The 20,957-nt window shown below is 38.6% G+C and overlaps 1 protein-coding gene across 6 annotated transcripts in view; it reads right to left on the bottom strand.

Annotated features, from left to right (window-relative positions):
* The window catches only part of CREM (cAMP responsive element modulator), a 35,693-nt gene extending 14,736 nt beyond the window's left edge, over positions 1–20,957 (bottom strand). The window contains exons 1-6 of one of the 6 annotated variants that reach the window (XM_065666735.1): positions 20,824–20,957; positions 15,854–15,966; positions 15,090–15,213; positions 7,253–7,399; positions 2,927–3,018; positions 2,671–2,813 (exon numbers count right to left, since the gene is read on the bottom strand). In XM_065666735.1, the coding sequence (XP_065522807.1) occupies positions 2,671–2,813; positions 2,927–3,018; positions 7,253–7,399; positions 15,090–15,213; positions 15,854–15,894 (547 nt within the window). In that variant the 5' untranslated portion in view covers positions 15,895–15,966; positions 20,824–20,957. The remainder of the gene's footprint in view (positions 1–2,670; positions 2,814–2,926; positions 3,019–7,252; positions 7,400–15,089; positions 15,214–15,853; positions 15,967–20,823) is intronic. The other 5 variants (XM_065666734.1, XM_065666739.1, XM_065666736.1 and 2 more) reach the window with 5 other exon arrangements.

Genomic DNA, 20,957 nt, shown 5'->3' with positions numbered 1-20,957 from the left:
TCTGAGGAAAAAGATACTTGGAAACCATGGCAACATACTGTTTTGGTTGGCAAAAAGTAAGCAAAGAACAGCCATCACTGCTGCTAACAGAAAAAATGTATTTGTTTTTCAGAAAAATTTACTTATCAACATCTTCCAGAAATAGACATCCAAACACCAACATACAGTCAAAATTATCTTTTCAACTAAACTGCCTTTCCTATGCAGAGATAGAGAGAACAGTAGAGAAAATAAGGAATGAGCAAATAAAGTAGCATAAGGTATGTGTGAAATCAGGGCACAGGACAGATGGCTATAGTGACACTGCAAGACCATCTCTCCAATTCTTCATTGTCATAGACACTTTACAAGCTTAATGCATAAACTGCTGGATGCCTGTACAACAGAACCCGTGCAACTAATGCTAGTCAAGAAGAGATGAGTACTCATACAATAATTAAAAGCAAAAGTAAAGAGGTATTGACAGGAGACATAAAGATAACACATAGATATAGTGACCGTCTGAATCATATCCAGATTGAAATCAACACAGGTAATCCTGCATTCCCACACAGTGTTCCGGTTTTAGCTAACAGCAGTTCCTGATGATCACAGGACAGCTACTCAGAAATGCTGCAGATCTGTGCCTTACACATTTAAGGACCAGAAGTGAACAGTCAAGCTCTCTTTGGTAAATTCCAAATTAAGACCCCCTCCATTACAAAGGGATGACCATCCTAGCTACCATTTGGAAACAATTTCTCCTAACCAGAATTAGAGAATACAGATATTCACTGAAGGAAAAAAAAGTGTGAGATTTTAACTTCAAAATTTAAACTAATAAAAGAAAAAAAAAATATAATGAACAATAAATTGGGTAAGAAAAACCATTTCCACGAAGACAGAGCTCTCAAAAGTTTTAAGCCAGCACCAGGACAGTCTATAAAAGCTGACACTGCATCCTGAAGCAATGCCTCATTATGGATGAGAACTTATTTAACAAGTTAAATTACCTTAAATACACAGCACATGTTTTAGGCTATGTCTAGAACTTATTCCAAGGAAAAGCAGCATAAACCAGAAATCTATGCTTGGTTCAAGTTTAAATTAAGATAAATGACATTTAATTAATTTTTTGTGGACTCTGTTTATTTAAGCATATGGCTGGTGATGTTCTCTGTTGCTTGAGTTTTCAAAAGTTAATATTTGATTGAACAAAAAAGAAAAACCTATAAATTTCATTATTCTTTTGTACACTTCCCTGTCACTGTGATTTATAGCTATGCACAAATTGAAACATCTTTAATTAAGAATCACCTCCTGCAAGACATTGCTAGTATAATTCTTGTTTCCTAGAGGAAATTACAATTAAAACCCCTAAATTCTAATTTCTTACAAATCCCTCAGGTTTGAAGGCTCACTAGAACATAGTACAGACAGTACAGCATTTCTTTTCAAGCCTTGAAACTGCAAATATATTTTTAACTAAACCTAAGCCAAACTAAAAATATAATTCAAAACTTGAAGAGTAATTTGGTCAAGAATACCTGTCACATTCTGTACCAGGTAACTGTAGTTTAGCATGACCACAAGTCCACTGAAAAGAGCACTTCAGATGCTGGACAGCATGAGGCAGACACCTATTTAGGTCTATAGGTTACAGAAAAGGTAAGAAAAGCAGCTTAGCAACTCAAGAAAAATTACTTTCTATGCTGATGGGGTAGATAGGGAAATTCTACTTTCTTAGAGTTGATAAGTTGCATGAATTAAATAGCTGAGGAACTGTAGGGGTGATAAGCCATTCTAGCCTCTTTTATATACTACTGCAATGTTTTAATGCACTTCCTCTGTTTTCTTCTTTCAGGGGGAAAAAAAAAAAAATCACCAAAAAAAAAATCACCAAACCAAAACCCAAAACAAAAAAATCCAAAAACCAAACAACAAAAACCTTGTACGAATGAAGTTTTGTTTAATACATAATTGAAAAAAAGAGGTATTAGAAAGTTAGCCCTTGGATAATATCTGATGAAGCCCAAAGAAGCTGTGGGGAGAGTTATCCAACATTTTTAAATACGAGAATTAAAAAAAAGAAACAATGAATCCATAGAACAGAACTGTGAATCTAACTTTTAACTTGAATTTGGATGAAGTACCAAATGTTGGAGAACATGGTTTAGGTTAATTCTACAGTTAGAATGTTCATACTTGACAAGTGGAGAGGAAGAGACATAGTTCTTTTAAGAAAGAAAATTCAAAGTTAAGAAATAATTTCATACTCCAGCCTTAGACTTCACAATAGTTTAACTTGCTAATTGTCAATTCATGTAATGAATAGCACTAATAAAAAGTAAATTACAGCCATTGGAAACCACAATGATTTATAACACTGAATATTCACACAAAGTGCCAATATTTTTCATTTCACCTGAGCCTCATCTCCACATTTTTAATGCATAGGAGTTCTAGAAGGACAAAATCTAGCAACCAACAAACTTTACAAGAAACATACTGAAAGTTTATAATGCCCATGTTAGGAAAAACTAAATACAAAAATCAAAATTATTTAGAAATACAGAAGCTCTCATTCTTTCTCACCAAAATCCAACATCTGCACTTCATTACGGAACTCTTAGAAACAGAGTTGTTCCTACATATGTTCTGCAACATCACATAGTATCTTTGGAAACATACTGTATTGCCCTGTGTTAGAGTGATACAGGCCGGCTGGCATGGCCATTGCAGGAATTCCAGAAGGCACTCCTTCATCATCTGACTTTTCTTCTTCAATCTTCGGTATTGCAGGAGCATCTGATGACAGTTCATTCAAAATTTTTCTAAAAAAAGATAATTTTATACATATAAATTCCATGTCCATGAGAAAAATAAGGCTTACAGTTTTGCTGTAATATACAAGCTGCCTTTAAAAATTCAAATTAAAAGTCCTTACCGGTACGAAGGCCTTCTTGAAAGTATTTCCCTACGCTTTTGAGAATCAACTATCCCTTCTGATTCTGCAGATTCACCTGCAATCGATGCTGCCTGTAATAGCAAAGTTTCTGAAATTCATAACTTCATAAAAAAAAAAAATAGCAACAGCGTAAAAGACTATTTAAAAAAAACCTTCTATGCTTGCATACATGAAGTTTGTGCAATTATTTAATGACTATTTGTGTGATCTTAGACTTCTTTTACCAAAGCAAATCACAAATTATGAGGCTAGCAACATACAGTCATTTAGATGACACATTCTATTTGAAAGAAAAGAAATCTAAATAATCCAGGTTAGTTTTTTGTAAATGACACCTAGAAAAAGTACTGAAGATAGATTTCTTTAAATATATATTTTAATTAGCTTTTAAAGTGAAATTAAACATTTTAAATACAGAATATTGCACTGATACACCTTAAAGAAGAGTATACAATACAAAAGCCTCTTCACAACCACACCAAAGCTATTTAGAAAATGCATTTATTTAGACATTTATTACACTTACCAACACATATTCCTAAATACAAATACATTGCTTAGCAATACTCTGCAAGTTTCAGAACCCTCTGACAAGTTCAATGTCTCATTTTCTTAGACATTTATTAGTAGTATTTTCACAGGTTCTTTTTCTCTTAAAATTATCTGAGACAATGTTAAGGCCTGGAGCTGAATCACGCTCTTTACCAGCAACTATCTTATTACACAGAACTGAAAGTGATTAGTGCACAAGGAAAACACCCTATTTTCTTGATTTTACTACTCAGAACTGCTGGCATTTAAGATTTCCAAACTGAAACAGTGCAGTAAAAGCTAGTGTGGAAAATGACCTTTTCACATAAAGACAGACCAGACTGCAGTTTCAGACTAAGCACTATGTTAAGCTAACACTGAACAAACATGAGTTAAGTGACTAGAAGACTCAAGTGTTTGACCTGGAACCACTGCAGGCAGCACAGGGAAGACAAGGAAGAGCTCCAGAATTATTGCAGCTACCAGACCTGGGTGCTTGGTGCTAGAAATAAAACCTGCTTGACCTCAACAGAAAATGAGTGACTGAAAGGTTCTGGAAATTTATAGGCTTGGGTCACAACAACTTAAATCTGTAAAACTATACCTTGAAAAAACTACAGGTTATTGCAGAATGAAATTCTCTACACTGGTTAATTCTATTACTTTCCAGTTTTATGTAAAAATACTAAATGTAGCCTTATTTTACTGGGTAGTAGCTAAGAAGCTTCATTAAAATTCTAAACTTGTCTAATAAAAGACCATTCAGAAATAATGATAGGTATGTACTTCTGCCTGTCTACAGATGTGTAGCTCCAAACCAGACTTCAGAGCTGGCTGGCAGAGATATGAAAGCCTCAGGAATTTTGTATCTGTCCTTCTGAAGGACGGACCAATGCCGACCAGCAAAGAGATCGTCTGAAAGTAATCTCCCCCCAGTACCCTGCAGCGATCTGCTTGTCGAGTGACCTTCAAGGCTCTGACACAAAACTTCAAAACTAAAATAGTATTACATAGCCAAGAGCCTGGACATCCTATCCCAAAACAGAGCTCTCATTCTGCCAGGGGAGATGGAAGGGAGATAAAAAAAATATGTATCTAATTGCTCCAGGACAAACAGCAAGAAAACAAGCCCCTAGTGCCTTTAAACCTTCCCATCCCACTAAGGGTTACCTACAGCCACACCCAGTTTGTGAAGATGGCCAAAGAAGTCAGGAACAGTCGTACTTTGGGAAGAAGGTAAGGAAATCAAAAGGCAATTTAAGCATTCTAATGTGGAAGAGGGTATTTTGTGGAAGAAATGTCAAAAGTTCTAATTTTCATCAAAACAAATAAATTTAATGTTTCCGTTTGTTCTAATAGCAAGCAACCACATTCACAATGCTGACCAGTGAAAAACAATGTCATTTTTTCCTGGACATCATTCAGACCTCAACTTCACTAAACTGCTGTGGTTTTTGAACAAACTTAACTTAGTCTGCCAATAACTGATGCACTACAGAGGGGATCAAGTAGAAAAGTCAAATAATAATCTTAACTTCAAACTTTCCAACAAGTAAAACAACATTAACAAAATAGTAAGGAACACGATACAGATAAGCCTTCCCCTAATCCAAAACCCAACAGCATTACAAGAAAAAATGTTGAACATTTTCCGGTTTAAAGCTGCAGGTGTTAGAGGGAGAGGTCAAGCAAAACCTTAACATCAACTTTCAGCATACTTTTTTTTTTCTTGTAAAGTAAACTGATATTGTTTCCCAAGTTCCCTACTTTCTGGCAAAGATACAACATCAAGTGGAAGCCAAATGATCTGGAGGAAATGCCAGGTGGCAGGATAAATTACTTAAGAGGATCACAAAAAGCTAAACAACCTCTGTAATGGAGTCTTTTACAGCATCTTCAAGCCCTTCTTCTAAAGTCACCTTATTTGCCACTACCATGCTCAAATGGCACCAGAGCAAAACCCTGGAAATGACTAGTCAGTATTAATCAGGGCACAGCTTTCCTGTCTCTACTCCTTTGGGAAAGGGAAAACAGCCGGAGTTTACTCAATACAACAAACAGTCAACTTTCACTCCCCTGAGACGACACAGCAGCTGGCAAGAGATTCTACAGAAATTCCTTCTTCTGAGCTTTGGAGCAATATACATCCTGACTACACTGATTTGAAGAAAAGCAGTGACAGCAACCTGGAATAACCACAATATGCTTACTTAAGGAAGTTTGCTCTGGTAAATTACAATTAGAAAGAATTCCATTTTAAAAAATACTTATTTTGAATACTTTGCTTTGAGTTCAAGTTTGACCAAACCCAAGCCTCTTGACATCTACTGAACCTGTTTCAATAACTAGAAATTCAAAACCTTGCAAGTCCCATCTACACCTACTCCTTACAAATATTCAGTATCTTGCCAAGATTTTATTCTTTTTCTCTAATCTCTAAAATCACAGAATCACAGAATCCCAAGGGTTGGAAGGGACCTAAAAAGATCATCTAGTCCAACCCCCCTGCAAGAGCAGGGTAACCTACAGTACATCACACAGGAACTTGTCCAGGCGGGCCTTGAATATCTCCAGTGTAGGAGACTCCACAACCCCCCTGGGCAACCCGTTCCAGTGCTCTGTCACTCTTACAGTAAAGAAGTTCTTCCTGATGTTAACGTGGAACTTCCTATGCTCTAGTTTACACCCATTGCCCCTTGTCCTATCACTGGATATCACTGAAAAAAGCCTAGCTCCATCATCCTGACACCTACCCTTTACATATTTGTAAACATTGATGAGGTCACCCCTCAGTCTCCTCTTCTCCAATAAACCATACTTACGTATGCCTTCTTATTCATTGCACTTGAAAGCTAGTAAGTCTGAAATATTAAAGGTAGCTTCTCAGGAAGACCAACAATGCATGATTTTTCTTTAACATATTCAATGACTACAGGTCAAACAGCTCACACATAACAGGTGTATATAGCCTTTCTCACCAGAGATACCAATTCTATCTGCAAAGAGCAATTCAGTTGACATTTCATAATCAGATTTTAAGAAAACTAGAGCAAAGGCATTCCTAGCTACAAGAAAAACACCAATGGGAAGCCAAGTCATTTTCAAAACATTGCAAGTCAATTTTCTCTAGCCTTTTTCCCATTTAAAAGTTCAGAAATATCTTAAGGATTTTGCACTGGTCCTTGTTTTTCAACATCAGCAACTTTAAATATGTGAAGATTTGCCAAATACATGTTTACGTTGAGGCTGCCCTTATTTTTGGTCTTTTCATATCCATACCCACAAAAAGCAATACCAGATGCTCTAAAAGGGCCTGCTAAAACCAACAAGTAATAATTTCACTACAACACATTTACTTCCATTACACCTAGATGCTCTCCAAAAAAATAGTGGATGAGATATTTGTAAATTTATGAGTACATAGTCTCATTAGAAACATGATGGTCACAGAATTAAAAGAAAAAAAAAAACAGAGAGAAAAACTGCAAGGTACACTAATGTAAGGCCACATTATTATACCAATTTGCTGTTTCATAAGTTCAGGGTTCCAAGACACAATTTCTTACCAGGTAAACAGGAAGCATTAAGGAATCACTACACAGTGCCTGCAGAGCTACTACTGGCTGGCAGTTTGCCACCTACCTCCCCATTTCCTGCACCTTATGAGTAAATCTTAGGCCACTGGTAGGAATGAAGAGAAACTGGAAATGGAGTTGGGGGGAAGAGTTATCAGTTACCAAATATTCATCAAAATGTAACAATAAAAGAGCTAACCTGAACAGCTTGCATGTGTGGTGACTGAATGACTGAGGGCTGTGTGGCTTGAATGACACCCTGGCCATGAACTGTTTGACCAGAAGGCAAATGCACTACAGTTAGAGCTGGAGATCCTCTTCCAGCACTTGATGCAGCTACAGAAACCTGCAAAAATTTCAACCATCATGTTTAAGTAACATGCCTTAAGACTTCAGCAGATGCTTCTAGAAGTGATACTAAACAAACTTGTTTTGATGCCATATTTAAAATAGCTTAGATGTGTGTAGTTATCATACACAGAAAGATACTAGTTTTATTAGTAAAAGTTTGGTGGGTGTCTTTCTAAATGGTATGGAAAACTAAAATCTGTCCCCTAACAAATTGCAAATCTTTCTTCTTTTCTTTTTTTCCTTAGACTTCGTGTTTTCTTTTTAAGTAGAAACAACCTTAAGGTATCACACATTAAATCTGCTGTTGCTAGCATGAAGGTTAGGAAGAAATGCAACAATAATATAAATATTTGCTGAACTAGTATGTCACTGCAACAACATACAGGGCAGAATGTCTTAATCAGGAAAAAAATAAATTAAAAAAATTGAAAAGGAAAAAAAAAAAAAAAGCCTGAACTGTTTTCATTTTGCCTTCTTTGCTAGGCAAGAAGGTAGGTTTTTCAGATAGATGTCTCCTCAAGAGAGAACTATTAAGATAGCAAAAAAAACCCAACCCAGTTAAATAAAACAATACACTGATTTCTAAATTGATTTAGTTTAACAAATTTTCTTTACATATATATATATTTAGATACAGAAAAACAGTGTTGGAGTGTATCAATATTTCAATATGACAACAAAAATTAAAGAACAGCTTAATCTTCTTTAAGCCTAGCACAGCTGAAGAAAGTCTTCTGTCTAGTAATAAGTTGATCCCTTTTTCTGATGACATATTAGAGCACACACAGCTTCCCCCAGCCCTTGGTTCTAAACCATCAGTAATGAGGATGAATGGGCTAAGAAATAGTTATACACCTACAGGCTAAGAAATAGTTCAATATCTATGCTGTTCCTGTTCAGTCTATTAACAGAAACAAATCCTGAGGCAAAGAGAAAACATTACGATTTCAAGTTCTGTGTGATGAAACATCTCTAAACTCAGAAGAGAATGACAAACATAAATCATATGACAGTAACAGATCTTGTGTTTTTCAAAGCAAACTGCATTGAAGAAGCCTTATTGTTATATTCTGCATGCACAAGAATAGACCCTGACTCATATCTAAAATTCTGGTATTATTCCCTTCCCAGCTTTGTTCTCAGACCCAAAAGGTCTCTGGTATGAGAAGGTAAGAATAGATGACAATGAAGAGAAAAACATGATGAATGATGAATATTATAAAAGTTAAAGAAAGTTTTCTATTTTTCTGTGTTCACATTGAAGGGATTTTTAAATACCAAATATTAAAGACACTTTCACTCCTGAATGATTGCTTGTCTGGGAAACATTCCTTTCTTTAGAGAAAGTTTTTAACTGCTATTAAGATGCACTACTATCAAAAAGACCAGATGTTGGCTCAAATTACCTTGAAGAAACAATGCTTCTAGGAAACAGAGACAGGATCTTGTCAACATTTACTATGTGATATCTCAATTGTCATGGGAAACTGAACCACTTTTCAGGAAACAGAACAATTGAGGGCATTTTGAACTCTGAAATGGAAACAATTATTCTTTAAATGGCATTTAATGGCAACATGTAAACAGGACATACAAACCTTCTTCCCAATCTAAAAACCAAATACTAATATTATTATCAGATAGGTATCTGAGATTGAGATCTAGAAAGTCTCCAGAATCTGAAGAGTACGATCTATTTTGTGTCAGAGCTGACATCATCCTAAACCCAAGCTTCAAGTAAAGACAGATCAGGTTAAATGCTTACAAAATACGCTAACTTTTCAAAACATTACAAAGGTAATGTCATCAAACCTTTCAACTTACTATCTTCGCAAGAGCTGAAATCTGATACAATACTGTGTATCAGAAAGAACATTTTGAGTACAACATGAACGAAAAAGTACAAGGTGAGCAGTTTATGAGTTTCTTTTCAGTACACAATGGGTCAGGCACCTACAATCAGGCAGTAACCCAGTACTCAAGATTAAAAAACACTACATTCATTTAAAAGCGGCTTATTCAGTAGAAACACACAAGAGAAAACCACACTCTTTTAGACTGAAGTTTACAACATGACAGACAAAATCGTTTTGTTCTCAATAATTCAGGCAAGAGACTAAATGGGAGATAGAGGTGAGGGAAGAGAAGACAGTAGCATTTTAAAACTGGATCAAACCAAAAGCAGTTTGCTTGTTCATTTACATTTATATGCCTTTTAAACAGTTCAATTTTATTTAATCGCTTTTTGCTGAGTTTCCACATATATCCAAAGGTCGCATAATGTATAACCTATACATTTTTCTTTAAAATGTCTGCAATTATTTTGTTTTAGGTTTGTTTTCTATGACTAAGGCTGAAATAAAATATCTCCAACTTGTGAATCAAGATTGTTTTAATGATTTCTAACATTTATAAAAATGCACATTTCCCTTGGCATTGTTTTCAAATTGAATATTCTTGTGTTAACTAAAAACCCAGTACCTTTCGACGCTATCATACATAAATGCTGACTGAAACAGACTTGGCAAAAAAATTACTTTCTGACATCAGTGATGAGCAATGCTACCTTTAACATCATTACTTCAAGGGCTGTCTGGCACAAAGACTGAAAACAATCCACAGAAGCAACTCAGGAACACAATGGGGAAGGGGAAGCATAACACATTAAGCATCTGGTTAAAGAGTGTAAGGGTTACGTCCCTAGCAATGGCAAAGAGACTTAGATCTTGTAATGTGCTTTTGGATTCTTTCCTCTCAGGTATGCCACTGTTAAGTCTAATAGTTTCAACAAGTATCAACCATGAATTCCGTTGGCAAAAGAAGATCATGAACTATCTTCATACTGAGGATCATAGCCTTCATAAAGATGTAACTCATCATTATCTGATTTCAAAATGCACTGTCCATCTGAACAGTCATACTGTGGATATATGTACTCTCATTGCCCAAGGTCAGATAACATCTCCTTACATAGTACTAGAGGTTACATCCACACTCACCCCCTCATGCCTTAAACATTGCTGATATGTAGTACACAGTACAGAGCTTCATCTGAGTACAGTCCCTGCTGTAGAATCTAAACACTACAAGGACTCCAGAAGTGAAGTGAAAAGAAAAGTACTTGTGGGAAAGGAAAAGACAAGGCAAACCCGTCCCGAATTCACCTAATGAAACAGCAAAGCATTCACTGCACTCAGGCACTGAGTAGCCTCTACGAGTAAAAGCTGAAGACAGGGATGTTTTGGTCATTTCCACAGCTAATGTCAAAAAAGCAGCACATGGTTTTAAGGAAGACAAGGTTAGGCTGACTTCAGCCATTTGGTGACATACCTTGAGTAATCATAAAATGGTGGCAAGGCTGCAGGTTTATAATCCTCTAACATCAGCTTAGCTAAATATCCTGGACTTGCATTTGGCAGACTGATTTTATAGCCATACTTACAACAGTCTGTCAGACTTCTGCAGGGCTCAATCTGTTGGGAGCAAGATTTAACACAAGGTTTGATGGCAAGAGGCCACAAGGATAATACCCCTTAGGTGCTAAACCTCAGCAGTGCCAACCTGGAATGGCTATACACTCCGGGCTCTGCAAAACTCCCTCTGCTCTCTTCTGACAGAAGTTCTCACATTGTAAATCTCTATCAATATCTAGTCCAGGACCAGCATGGAAAGGTCAACAGATGGTAATTCAGACCAAGGTAGCAGACAACTCTACTGACAGACAACAAGACAAAGTTCACAAAAAGTAATTCAAAGAAGAACCAAACTAAGATGTAGGATTACAGGAAAAGAAAAAAAAAACCACAACTGAAAGTATTTTTGTCAAATCTGAAAAAGGTCCAAGTACATTGATCTTACATTTTTACAGTTAGATTTAGTGTAGCTGAGCACAGGACAGCAAGGAATGCAATAAGGCCTCTAGAAATGCTGCAAAAGGAACATCTAATTTCTCTGTGAATGCCAATGCAGGTATAACTGCCCAAGATACAAGTTTGGCTACCATAGCATTATCAGAATATTCCAAACCAAGTTAGCTTCCTTTTAAGAACAGTCCTGTATGTATTCATGTAAGATCTGTGCATGTGAGCAAGGACTTATGGAGCCCATCTCAAAACAGGTGGAGAAATATTCCACCTCGCACCTTTGTTCTTCACTGAAAAAAAGGCATCAAGCTTCTCTACAGGTTTTCTGTACGTGTCCAACAGCTTCTAAAGACAATCACCAACATTTTTATGAATTAATATTCTCTTACCCAGTTCTTTTGGTGGCTGGACCTTATTGAAATGACATTGAAAACATATTTAAAACAGTACCGTGTCAATTCATTAATTGGCTGAAAGTGAGGGATGCAACAAAAATTATTTCACACTACTTATTTTTGTTTTAAAAAATAACCCTTTCGAGATAGAAAAATGACAATTTTGCCACAGTGGATGAAGGATGCATCTCATTTTTTATATTTCTAATTCACTCATCTTTGCTTTTGCAGAAGTAATTTTACTTTCATCACCAAAAATACATTAGCAGTATCTCTTACACAAGCTAGGGGAAAAAAAAAAAAAAACACCAAAAAAAACAAACAACAACAAAACCAAACAAAACCAAAAACAACAACAAAAAAACCCACAAACCCCAAAACTATCTTTTCTCTACTAATAAAGTAAGAAAATAAAAAACATTCCATCTGAATGGAATCTGAACATAAAAATCCTACCCCTTTTTACTGTGAGGACAGTCAACCACTAGCGCAGGTGCCCAGAGAGGTTGCAGAGACTCCATCCTTGGAGATGCTCACAACTCAACTGTATGTACTTTCTGACATCAGTGAGGAGCAATGCTACCCTTATCATCACCTCGAGGGCTGTTTGGAACAGTCCTGGGCAACCTTGGCTGGCTGAACCTGCTTGCACAGGGGGATTGGACCAGATGATCTCAAGAGAACCCTCAACTATTCTGCAATTCTTACAATACACAGAAAACTATAAATACAGTACTTAAAGATGTCTGTTAGTTTCAGTGACCATGGATGGAGCACTTCTATAAAGAAAGGCTGAGAGAGTAGCAGTTGTTCAGCCTAGAGAAGAGAAGGCTCTGGGGAGACCTTATTACGGCCTTTCAGTACTTAAAAGGGGCCTATAAGAAAGACAGGGCCTGTTGTTACAGGACAAGCAGTAATGGCTTTAAACTAAAAGAGGAGAGAATCAGGCTGGACATGAGGAAAAAATTCTTTACGACGAGCACTGTGAAGCACTGGCCCAGGTTGCCCAGCGAGGTGGTAGATGCACCATCCCTGGAGACATGGAAGGTCAGGCTGGATGTGGTTCTGGGCAACCTGATCTAGTTGAAGACATCCCTGCTCATTGCAGGGGGGCTGGACTAGATGAGCTTTGAAGGTCCCTTCCAACCCAAACTATTCTATGATTTTACCTTTAAGTAAGAACCCAGTCATTCTTTTCTCATGTCTGCACATCTGCAGCAAATTGGTAGGGGAGATGATTGGAAGCTAGTCCAAAGTACATTTCAGTCACTTAAAGTGGTTGTTTTCTCTTAACTGCACTCCTCCAGAGGCCAAAGAGGGAGAAAGTACTACCTGCACCCTTCTGTAACAGTCAAAATACACAGACCCTGGACCAGCAGCACAGCCACGAATTCCTCACAAACACCCTGATCTTCCTATCCTGCACCAGCAAAAGCAGACAGATGTCCCACAGGGGGCCCCTGCCTTGAGCAGGGGTTTACCTCCCCATGTCCACCTCCAACCATCACCATGACAAAGCATCTCACCTTCTGAGCTTGCCAGGTAGGAACATAAGCTAAGAAAGTCCTCCTCATCGTAAACCAAAGAAATGTCACGATAAAGTCTTTCAGCAATAAGCTTTCTGCCTGCTTTACTGAAGGAAATGCTGTGGCAGTTCAGCCTCAAGGCTCTAAAGGGAGGCCCAGACTCCCAGCTGCGGCCTGCAGGCCCTGGCCTGGGGAACGGCAGTGAGGGGGCGGCCCGTGAGGCCTGCAGCACTGCTGGACAGCTGAGCAGGCAGGGCTGTCCCCTGGAGGCCCCCTGCTTCACTGCTGGTTACAGCAGCACAACTGCACCAACGCCAGTTTTCTGGCATCATCTATCCCAAAGGAGGGACATCGACTCCAGCTATGAGTGCAGAGCAGTGCTGGCTCTCTGGGCCATTTGACCGAAAAGAGGGACTCCCAGATGTAAACTCCCAACTGTTATCCTGAGCCTTCAAACTGAAGTGCACGTGTTTCATTTTAGTGCTGATGGACTGAGATCCGCTGGTACTTCAGTTACTAGTTTTAATTGAAACACTCGAGGCCTATTGCATTGTGCCTGAAGCTTCACACATACTCATGCATTAAATGCAGATAAACATAAAAAAAAGTATTCCCTGGGGACCCATCAGAAGTCTTCCAACAGCATTAGCGACAGCTTTGTCTCTAGATCATTATGAAAAATCCCAAGTGACAGAGTTCACAGGTATTTTCTTCAGAGACTATTGCACATGCCAATAGATTTTACATGTAAATCACACTGTGAAGTTAGCTCACAAAATCTGAACTATCAAAGAAGAAATATGGGGATTACATCTACACAGCAAACCAAATAAACCTCTTGGTTTCATGTTCCATTCTTAAACTAAAACAAACAACCAAACAAGCCCTCCTACCCTCCCCCTCCAAAAACCCTGCAGTATTCCTTCCTAATGCTGCATGTATCAAAACCACAACAAATACGATAGGTTACAAAGCTAACAAATAAGCATTCATAAATACTTTGAAGTCCACTTTGTGTTTGAAAGAACCCACAAAAAGCAGCCGCATTCAGTCCTGAAAATGCAGATCAATTATCTAACATACCAATACATGCATCAAATCTTACCAAGTAACTTCCAACTTCCAGTGATGAAGAAATTCTACAAGATGTCTTTTAAGTCAGTTCCTTTATTTCATAAGGTGTTTTTGAAGATCCTTCTAAGGGGTTTATGCAGCTTCCTGAAGTTATAAATCTTAGTACTGCCAAGAACACTACCTCTCTTAAGCACTGAACTTTTCAGTACGTATTTTTAATGTTTGAGGGTTATTACTATGTCATCTTTCATCCATTAACTAGCAAAGAAGAATCCAGGTATGACTACCATACAGAATATGTATATTTTTAGTACTTCAGACACTGTCATTGGATGCACAGGGATGAAACAAATTAAGCATACATTAAAAATGTACTTCTGAAAGAATTAAACACATTCTGTACAAAAATTAGAACTAGGGAAGAACCACAGTTATTTTTTATTCATTTTTGCTATACAACACTTCTTCAAAATACAGATGTTTTAACTATGTTTGATCTTGCAGCCGCCTTAACTCTTTGAGACCCTATCCTCATCTCCATAACAAACACAATCATCTTGGAAAGTGAAAACGAAAAAAAAAAGTGCCTACCATTCATTCTGAAAATCCTGGTCTCCTAAAAGTGCTATTTCATAACAGACCTCATGTTATACTAGCTCTTTGTTAAATACCAAATGCACAGTTTTCCGTATACCTTTGCTATTTTTTCCTGTTTAATAACAAGACTTATAGAACAAGAGAACTACATAAAAATGAATCATTCAAAAATCATACCTATTCTGATAGCTCTTTATTGATTCTTCTCATCTTTCCATATTTCAGCTTACCTCAGCCCCTTGAGAAATATGACTTCGGCCTGGCTGATTCTGAAGACGAACAGCATCTCTCTCTGGCATACAATCCCCTGCACTGTCATCCTGTTGTGATTCAACCATTTCCATGGTCATCTGTCTAAAAGTAAGCACATGCACATCTAAATAATGCAGTACAGGGAGGTATATCAGGCACATAGGCAGAAAAATGCAACTCCAGACCATTTTAGATTTGGAGCAGACAACTAACAACAGAAAATAAAAGATTCAAAATTCCAGATTAACTGAGGTCCTTCCTTCCTTTAATGTGAGGTTCCCCCATATTAAAATATTCATTCATACAGCCAGGACCCCTAAAACAAGAACTTTGGAAAGCTGCAAGGAGAAGCAGTACTGGAAATGGCTCTCAGGAGAGGGACAAGCACAGAGGCCTAGGCTGTCCTGCTGTGAGTGCTCTAGTGAAGCCCCAACAGCACTACTCACAGCAGGTCCCTTGTGCCTCACATCTCCCACTGGCCAAGGCTCAAGCTGTCCAGCAGCCATGTGCTGCTATGGCCCTCTTAGACCTTCCAAGATATCAAACCTCAGCTGGGATCTACAATTGAATTGCCTGTAACTACTTGCAGCTTAAGACACACGATTCTTCCCGTTTTGCAGCTTTAAAAGAAGGGTAAATTGCATAGAAGAGTAAGCAATTCCTTGACCCTCAATTTAAACTATGAGTTTAAATGCCACAGAGAAAACTTCCAAATATATCTGCTATATAAAAATGCAATTACCTGGCAGTTGCTTTTCTGTATTTCTTGGCATATTTAGTCATAGCGGAAGTTGTGAGTTTTAAAACAAGAGCTTGGTTCTCTTCGGCTCCCTCTCTCTCCTACCAAAGCCTGCACTGAAGGTGCAACATTGAACATTGGGTGATGTCACAAACATTGCCACAGCAACAGGTCAGTTTATAAACAGAACAGAGACAGGACACGGTCAAGCAGCGAACCCTGCAGCACGCTCCCACCTACACCTATTCAAACAAGAAATTGAGGCCGCAAAATGAAGAGGCTACAGTTGTGGGATTTAAGAGGCAGCAAATCTTGTTTCCTCTCTGTTGGTTATTGTAAGTCAGGAATGGCAAGCCCATCTGCACTCGATGTTCAACTGTTTTAACTGGCTGACAAGTTACTGCAGTTTCTGCTCAGGTCATACACTGAGAGATGGAAGAGATGGGGAAGGAAGCCTCCCATGTGCCTGACTCCAAGTTGCACATGTTAAAAGTTAACTACGTTAAAATTAATTAAATGTAAACCCAGCTCCATTTGCTGCACTATTTTACAGAATATTCCACAATTTTTGAGGGGAATAAATAATTCTTTTTACATTGCCCTTTTTGCATAGAATAAAGTCATGAAAATACAAACAGGAATCCAGTCAAAAGATGCCAAGAAGCGTAGTTCAAGCTTATATTCCTCCAGTGGTATTCTGCTGACCAGACTTAATGGTACTACAGCCAAGCTGTACACATTCAAGAATTTATGGGTTAACATTAGTGTTTCTGCCAAAAGAACTTGCATACTCTAAGCCAGTATCAATTCAGATTAGATTCAGGAGACATTTTACACCTAAAATCTTTTTACATTCCTGTCCTGTTAGTTACTACTTATTACCTTTTCCTTTAGATACAATCTAATTAAAGATCTACCGAAATTCACCAAAGTTCAACAACTCTGGGGAGAATCTTTTCACCAAGCTTTCCACCATAATTTTCCATAACAAGATGGTTATCTGACTAAATCATTCCAATTTTATGCATAACAATAATAAAGTAGAAAAATATAAATGTTTCTCCTTAGTAAGCTAGGACCATCCAGAGTCTCAAACATGAAAGCTCCACCTGATTCATGTACAAATGCCTCCATAAGCTTTACAACATCTCACACACCAAGGAAAATTAAATCACACATAGGTATTGGCAAAATATTAATTGCATAATCTCTCTTCCTAAAGGCGAGACTATAGTCAGAATTAATTCACTTTAGACAGGCCCTGAAGTATTTACTTAACCAAAGCCATCTGTCACAGATAACCTACTGTTAGGGAAAAGCAAAACAAAACACCACAAGTGCTATTATACCCACTGAATGCATTGCACAGAAATTTTACGTAGAGAGAGGGCCATTTTTCATGTTCTAAAAATAAATAAATAAAAATAGGGTTTAATTTCTAAATTTTAATGTTATTCCTCACTGATTGCAGAACATTGTAATAAAAAAAAAAGAAAAATAAAATTAATTTTACTACATTGATTATCAGGATATTCCTCTCCAAGTCTTTTCATCTGCTGTGATCCAATAACTGAGTTATTAAATAACTATGAAAAGAGCATCAGTGCAGCAGAAATAAAAAGTTATTCCTAGTATTTAAAAAAAATACAGTAAAAAGGACTGTATTTTTTTAGATTATCTATATTAAATTAGAAAAACAACAGCAAGGGTTATACATGCCAGTGAAATGACAACTATAATTAGAATTTATGACATACATGAAAAACTCAAGAATTTAAATCGATTTTCCATTTATAATTTTATAATTTCTCACTCATAAATGATTCCCTGTTTTAAATATTAGGCAAAGTGGAGTAAACTTTGAAAAATTGTATACTGTTTTTAATTACCACTTTTTCTTTTTACTGCCAGAAAATGCAAGTGTTGCCCTAGAACACACAAAATACTCTTTCTAGACAACCTAAAATACACATCTTTTTGACAATGTGGTAAATCTAGCATGCTTGTGAACAGAGACTCGACTAAAAATGTTGTCCAAACATGAAGATCTAATTATAGGCTATAAAGCCAAAACAAAAATAACAAGGGGCATAAGTAATTTTAAAACAGTTATCTTGTTACACAACTTAAATGAGAAAGATGCCTACAGACAAAATGTAGCACATCTCTTCGGTAGACATAACATAGGGGATTACTGCCCCTGGAGGTGAAGCCCAGCCGAAGTCATTTGAGCCCAGAGGGCTGGAAGCAGTACAGCCGCACACAACCATGTCACTTCACATGGGCCTGTGCACAGCTCAAGACCAAGCATGCTGAGAAACTCCTGAGTTGCATGGTCCAGGTTAGCACCATGTTTAGTGCACCCTCATAAATTCAGATTACTGCAACCTAAACTGTACAGGTTTTGCATTTCCTGCATTATCTCATAAATAATTTCACTAAATATATCAAAATGTTTTTAATAAGCATACAGAAAAACACAGAACAAGATTGTAATTATGGTTGGATTTTTTTTTTCTGTAACACCAGTAATATGGACTGTGATAAGAAACAGTTAGGAATCTGATTCAGAAATTACCAAAATAAACAGTTTCTGTATGTATTGCACTCAAAAACTCCACACTGCAACTGAATTGTAACATTTATTGCTTTTAAGTTTCAAAGAAAAATATATTTTGACAATCACTTAAAATATTTTATAAAAGTGTGCTAGTAGTATATCACACTTTATGTTCTGTTTTAAAGGAAAACCAAGCAAAGAGTTACAAAGTATAAGCTCTTTGGTCCCATTTAAAATTACATAATGTTTTTCTTCACTGTATGATTAATTACATACAAGCTTTTTATACATTTGGTATTAAGTCATTTCTTACATTTTGTACCTTGGTTGCACAGCAATTTTAAGTATCAGTCAGCATTTTTAATTTAATGAGTTATGTTTCTCCCCTCCCATAGAGAGGGCAAAGGAATGGCATTCCAGAATGCAGGCAGACAACTGCTCCTTCCTAAAAAGCAGCAAACCTTCAGGATCAGGCAGGTTTTATCTGTTAGCTAGCTATTAACATTCCAATATGTATTAGCATATGTTTACTACAGCCACCAAGACTAAGGTACAGTAGGTCAGTAGCAGGTAAACACTGATTATGGAGATATATATAGTGCACACTGAAAGCTTCTTCAGCTGATGAAACATTTGTCCTGACAAATTGTCCTGACAGGACAAAACTGACAGGCAGCATCAGCTAAAGGAAAACGTAGCCCAAGTGACCTAGAAAATGGAAAGTGACTTACAGCTAAAGGTGTGAACCTTTTATACTTCTGTCTGTAGATGAAAGCTGAAGAATAGCAACCTTATCAAGGTGTGTTCTTGTGCAATAAAAAGAGAACACAAAAAATCCCTGCACTTTCCCCCAGTACTCCTCTTTGTTTCACATCACTGAATCTTAATACAAGTAATGCCTACTGGTGAAACTAGGCTACATAAGCAAACTGGTATAACATTTTGCAAAACTAAAAATGTGCAACTGTCTAATTAAATACCCAGAGACATTTTAAAGACAACTTCTTTATTTCAACAACACTTTATAAATGAGAGACTGTTTACAAAGGTAGCTTATTACAAAAATCATTGTAAGGGGCTATGGAATACATTTCAACCCCTGCTCCAGATCTTGTAGGCTTTTATTCACAGGGAAGTTACTAGAGAGCAAGGATGTGAATTCACAAACACCTATTTTGCATTTATTAATGACCCAACAATGAGTGTGAAAACTCAGGATGTGCTACTTTCAGAAGATTGTTGTGTTTTCAAGTATGAAGCCTGTTATATTTTACTACGCTGCTTTGCAAACCACACTGGTTGGTAAGGTGGTCACAGCATTCAGCCAGGTTAAAATGAGCAACAGCACAACAGACCTAATTCTTAAAGTGTAATCCTTCTCTTAAGTTTTCAGTATCAGCAGAACACGAAGTTTCTTGTGTGTCCTAAATTCTAATGTGTTTGCTCATTTTCTTCCCACTCTTCTTCCAAAACTATCTTCGCCCTCAAAAATTTTAAACCCAAGCCTGCAATGACTGTAAATACAAGCATGCTACCCCTCATTTTGCATCTGCCACCTCAAACAAGGCAGTGCTGAGTCTGCTGTGAAGAGGATGAATGGTCCTCGTTTAGAAGAGTCCAACCAGTTCCTGAATGACGATGATTTAAGCACCAGTACCTGTGGAATCTTTTAACACGCGGCTCCCCTCTGCACTACGGAAGATGCTGACGTGACAGTGGTGGATTTAGACAGAACGCTCAAACCTTTAACAGGACCTAGGTATCACGAAACCCACTGTGACCATCTCCCTCCCGTTTCCCTGCCCCAGCTTGGGAAACCTTACGGGCAAGGACGTAATAAGGCCTACTGAGTTAAGAGAACGCCCCCAGGCACCATGGCTCACCCCGCACCGGCCAGCACTCTCCCCTCCGCCGGGGCACCGGCTGTCTGACCACAGCGAGAAGGCACGCTGCCCCGTCCCCTAACCTCGCCGAACTACCGACAGGGGAACCGAACCGCCCTCCCTCCCAAGCCTGGCCCCGGAGAAAGGGCCCGAGCCGCAGCTTGCCGGCTCCCAGGCTGCAACTGAGCAGGAGGCTCTACATGTCCCCTTCCCGAGCTCCTCACGTCTCGGGGCCACCAGGCAGAGCCGAGCCGAGCCGAGCGAGCAAGAGAGGCAGGCTGCCCCTGCGCGGCCTTTCCCAAGTGCAGCGCGCTCCCGGCCGTGGCGGGGACGCGCCTCCGCCCCGTCCTGCGCGCTCCCGACGGCAGGGGCTGAGCTCAGCCGCACAGCACAGCGCCCCCCTGCCCGCCCTTGCCCTGCGCTGCCCTCCGCGCGGCCGGGGCCCGCCGCTGCCCGCTGCGCTCCCCCTCTGCCGGCCCGCAGGGGGTCGGGCTGCGCGCACACGTGTCCCCGCCCCCTCCCGCACTCACCCGCCGCCCTGTACGTTGTGCCCCCGTCACAGGGGGTGGGGGGGATTGGGCCGGGCGGAGCCGCACGTCGGTCTCACGTCAGCGCTGATGCAGCCGCGCCGCCGCGGGGGCGCCGAGGAAATGGCGTCTGCGGT

The sequence above is a fragment of the Lathamus discolor genome, chromosome 2 (genome assembly GCF_037157495.1).
Source record: "Lathamus discolor isolate bLatDis1 chromosome 2, bLatDis1.hap1, whole genome shotgun sequence".
In the NCBI taxonomy this organism is placed as follows: Eukaryota; Metazoa; Chordata; class Aves; order Psittaciformes; family Psittacidae; genus Lathamus; species Lathamus discolor.
Note: the sequence above shows the minus strand (reverse complement) of the source record. Positions and strands in the feature narration are given on the sequence as shown.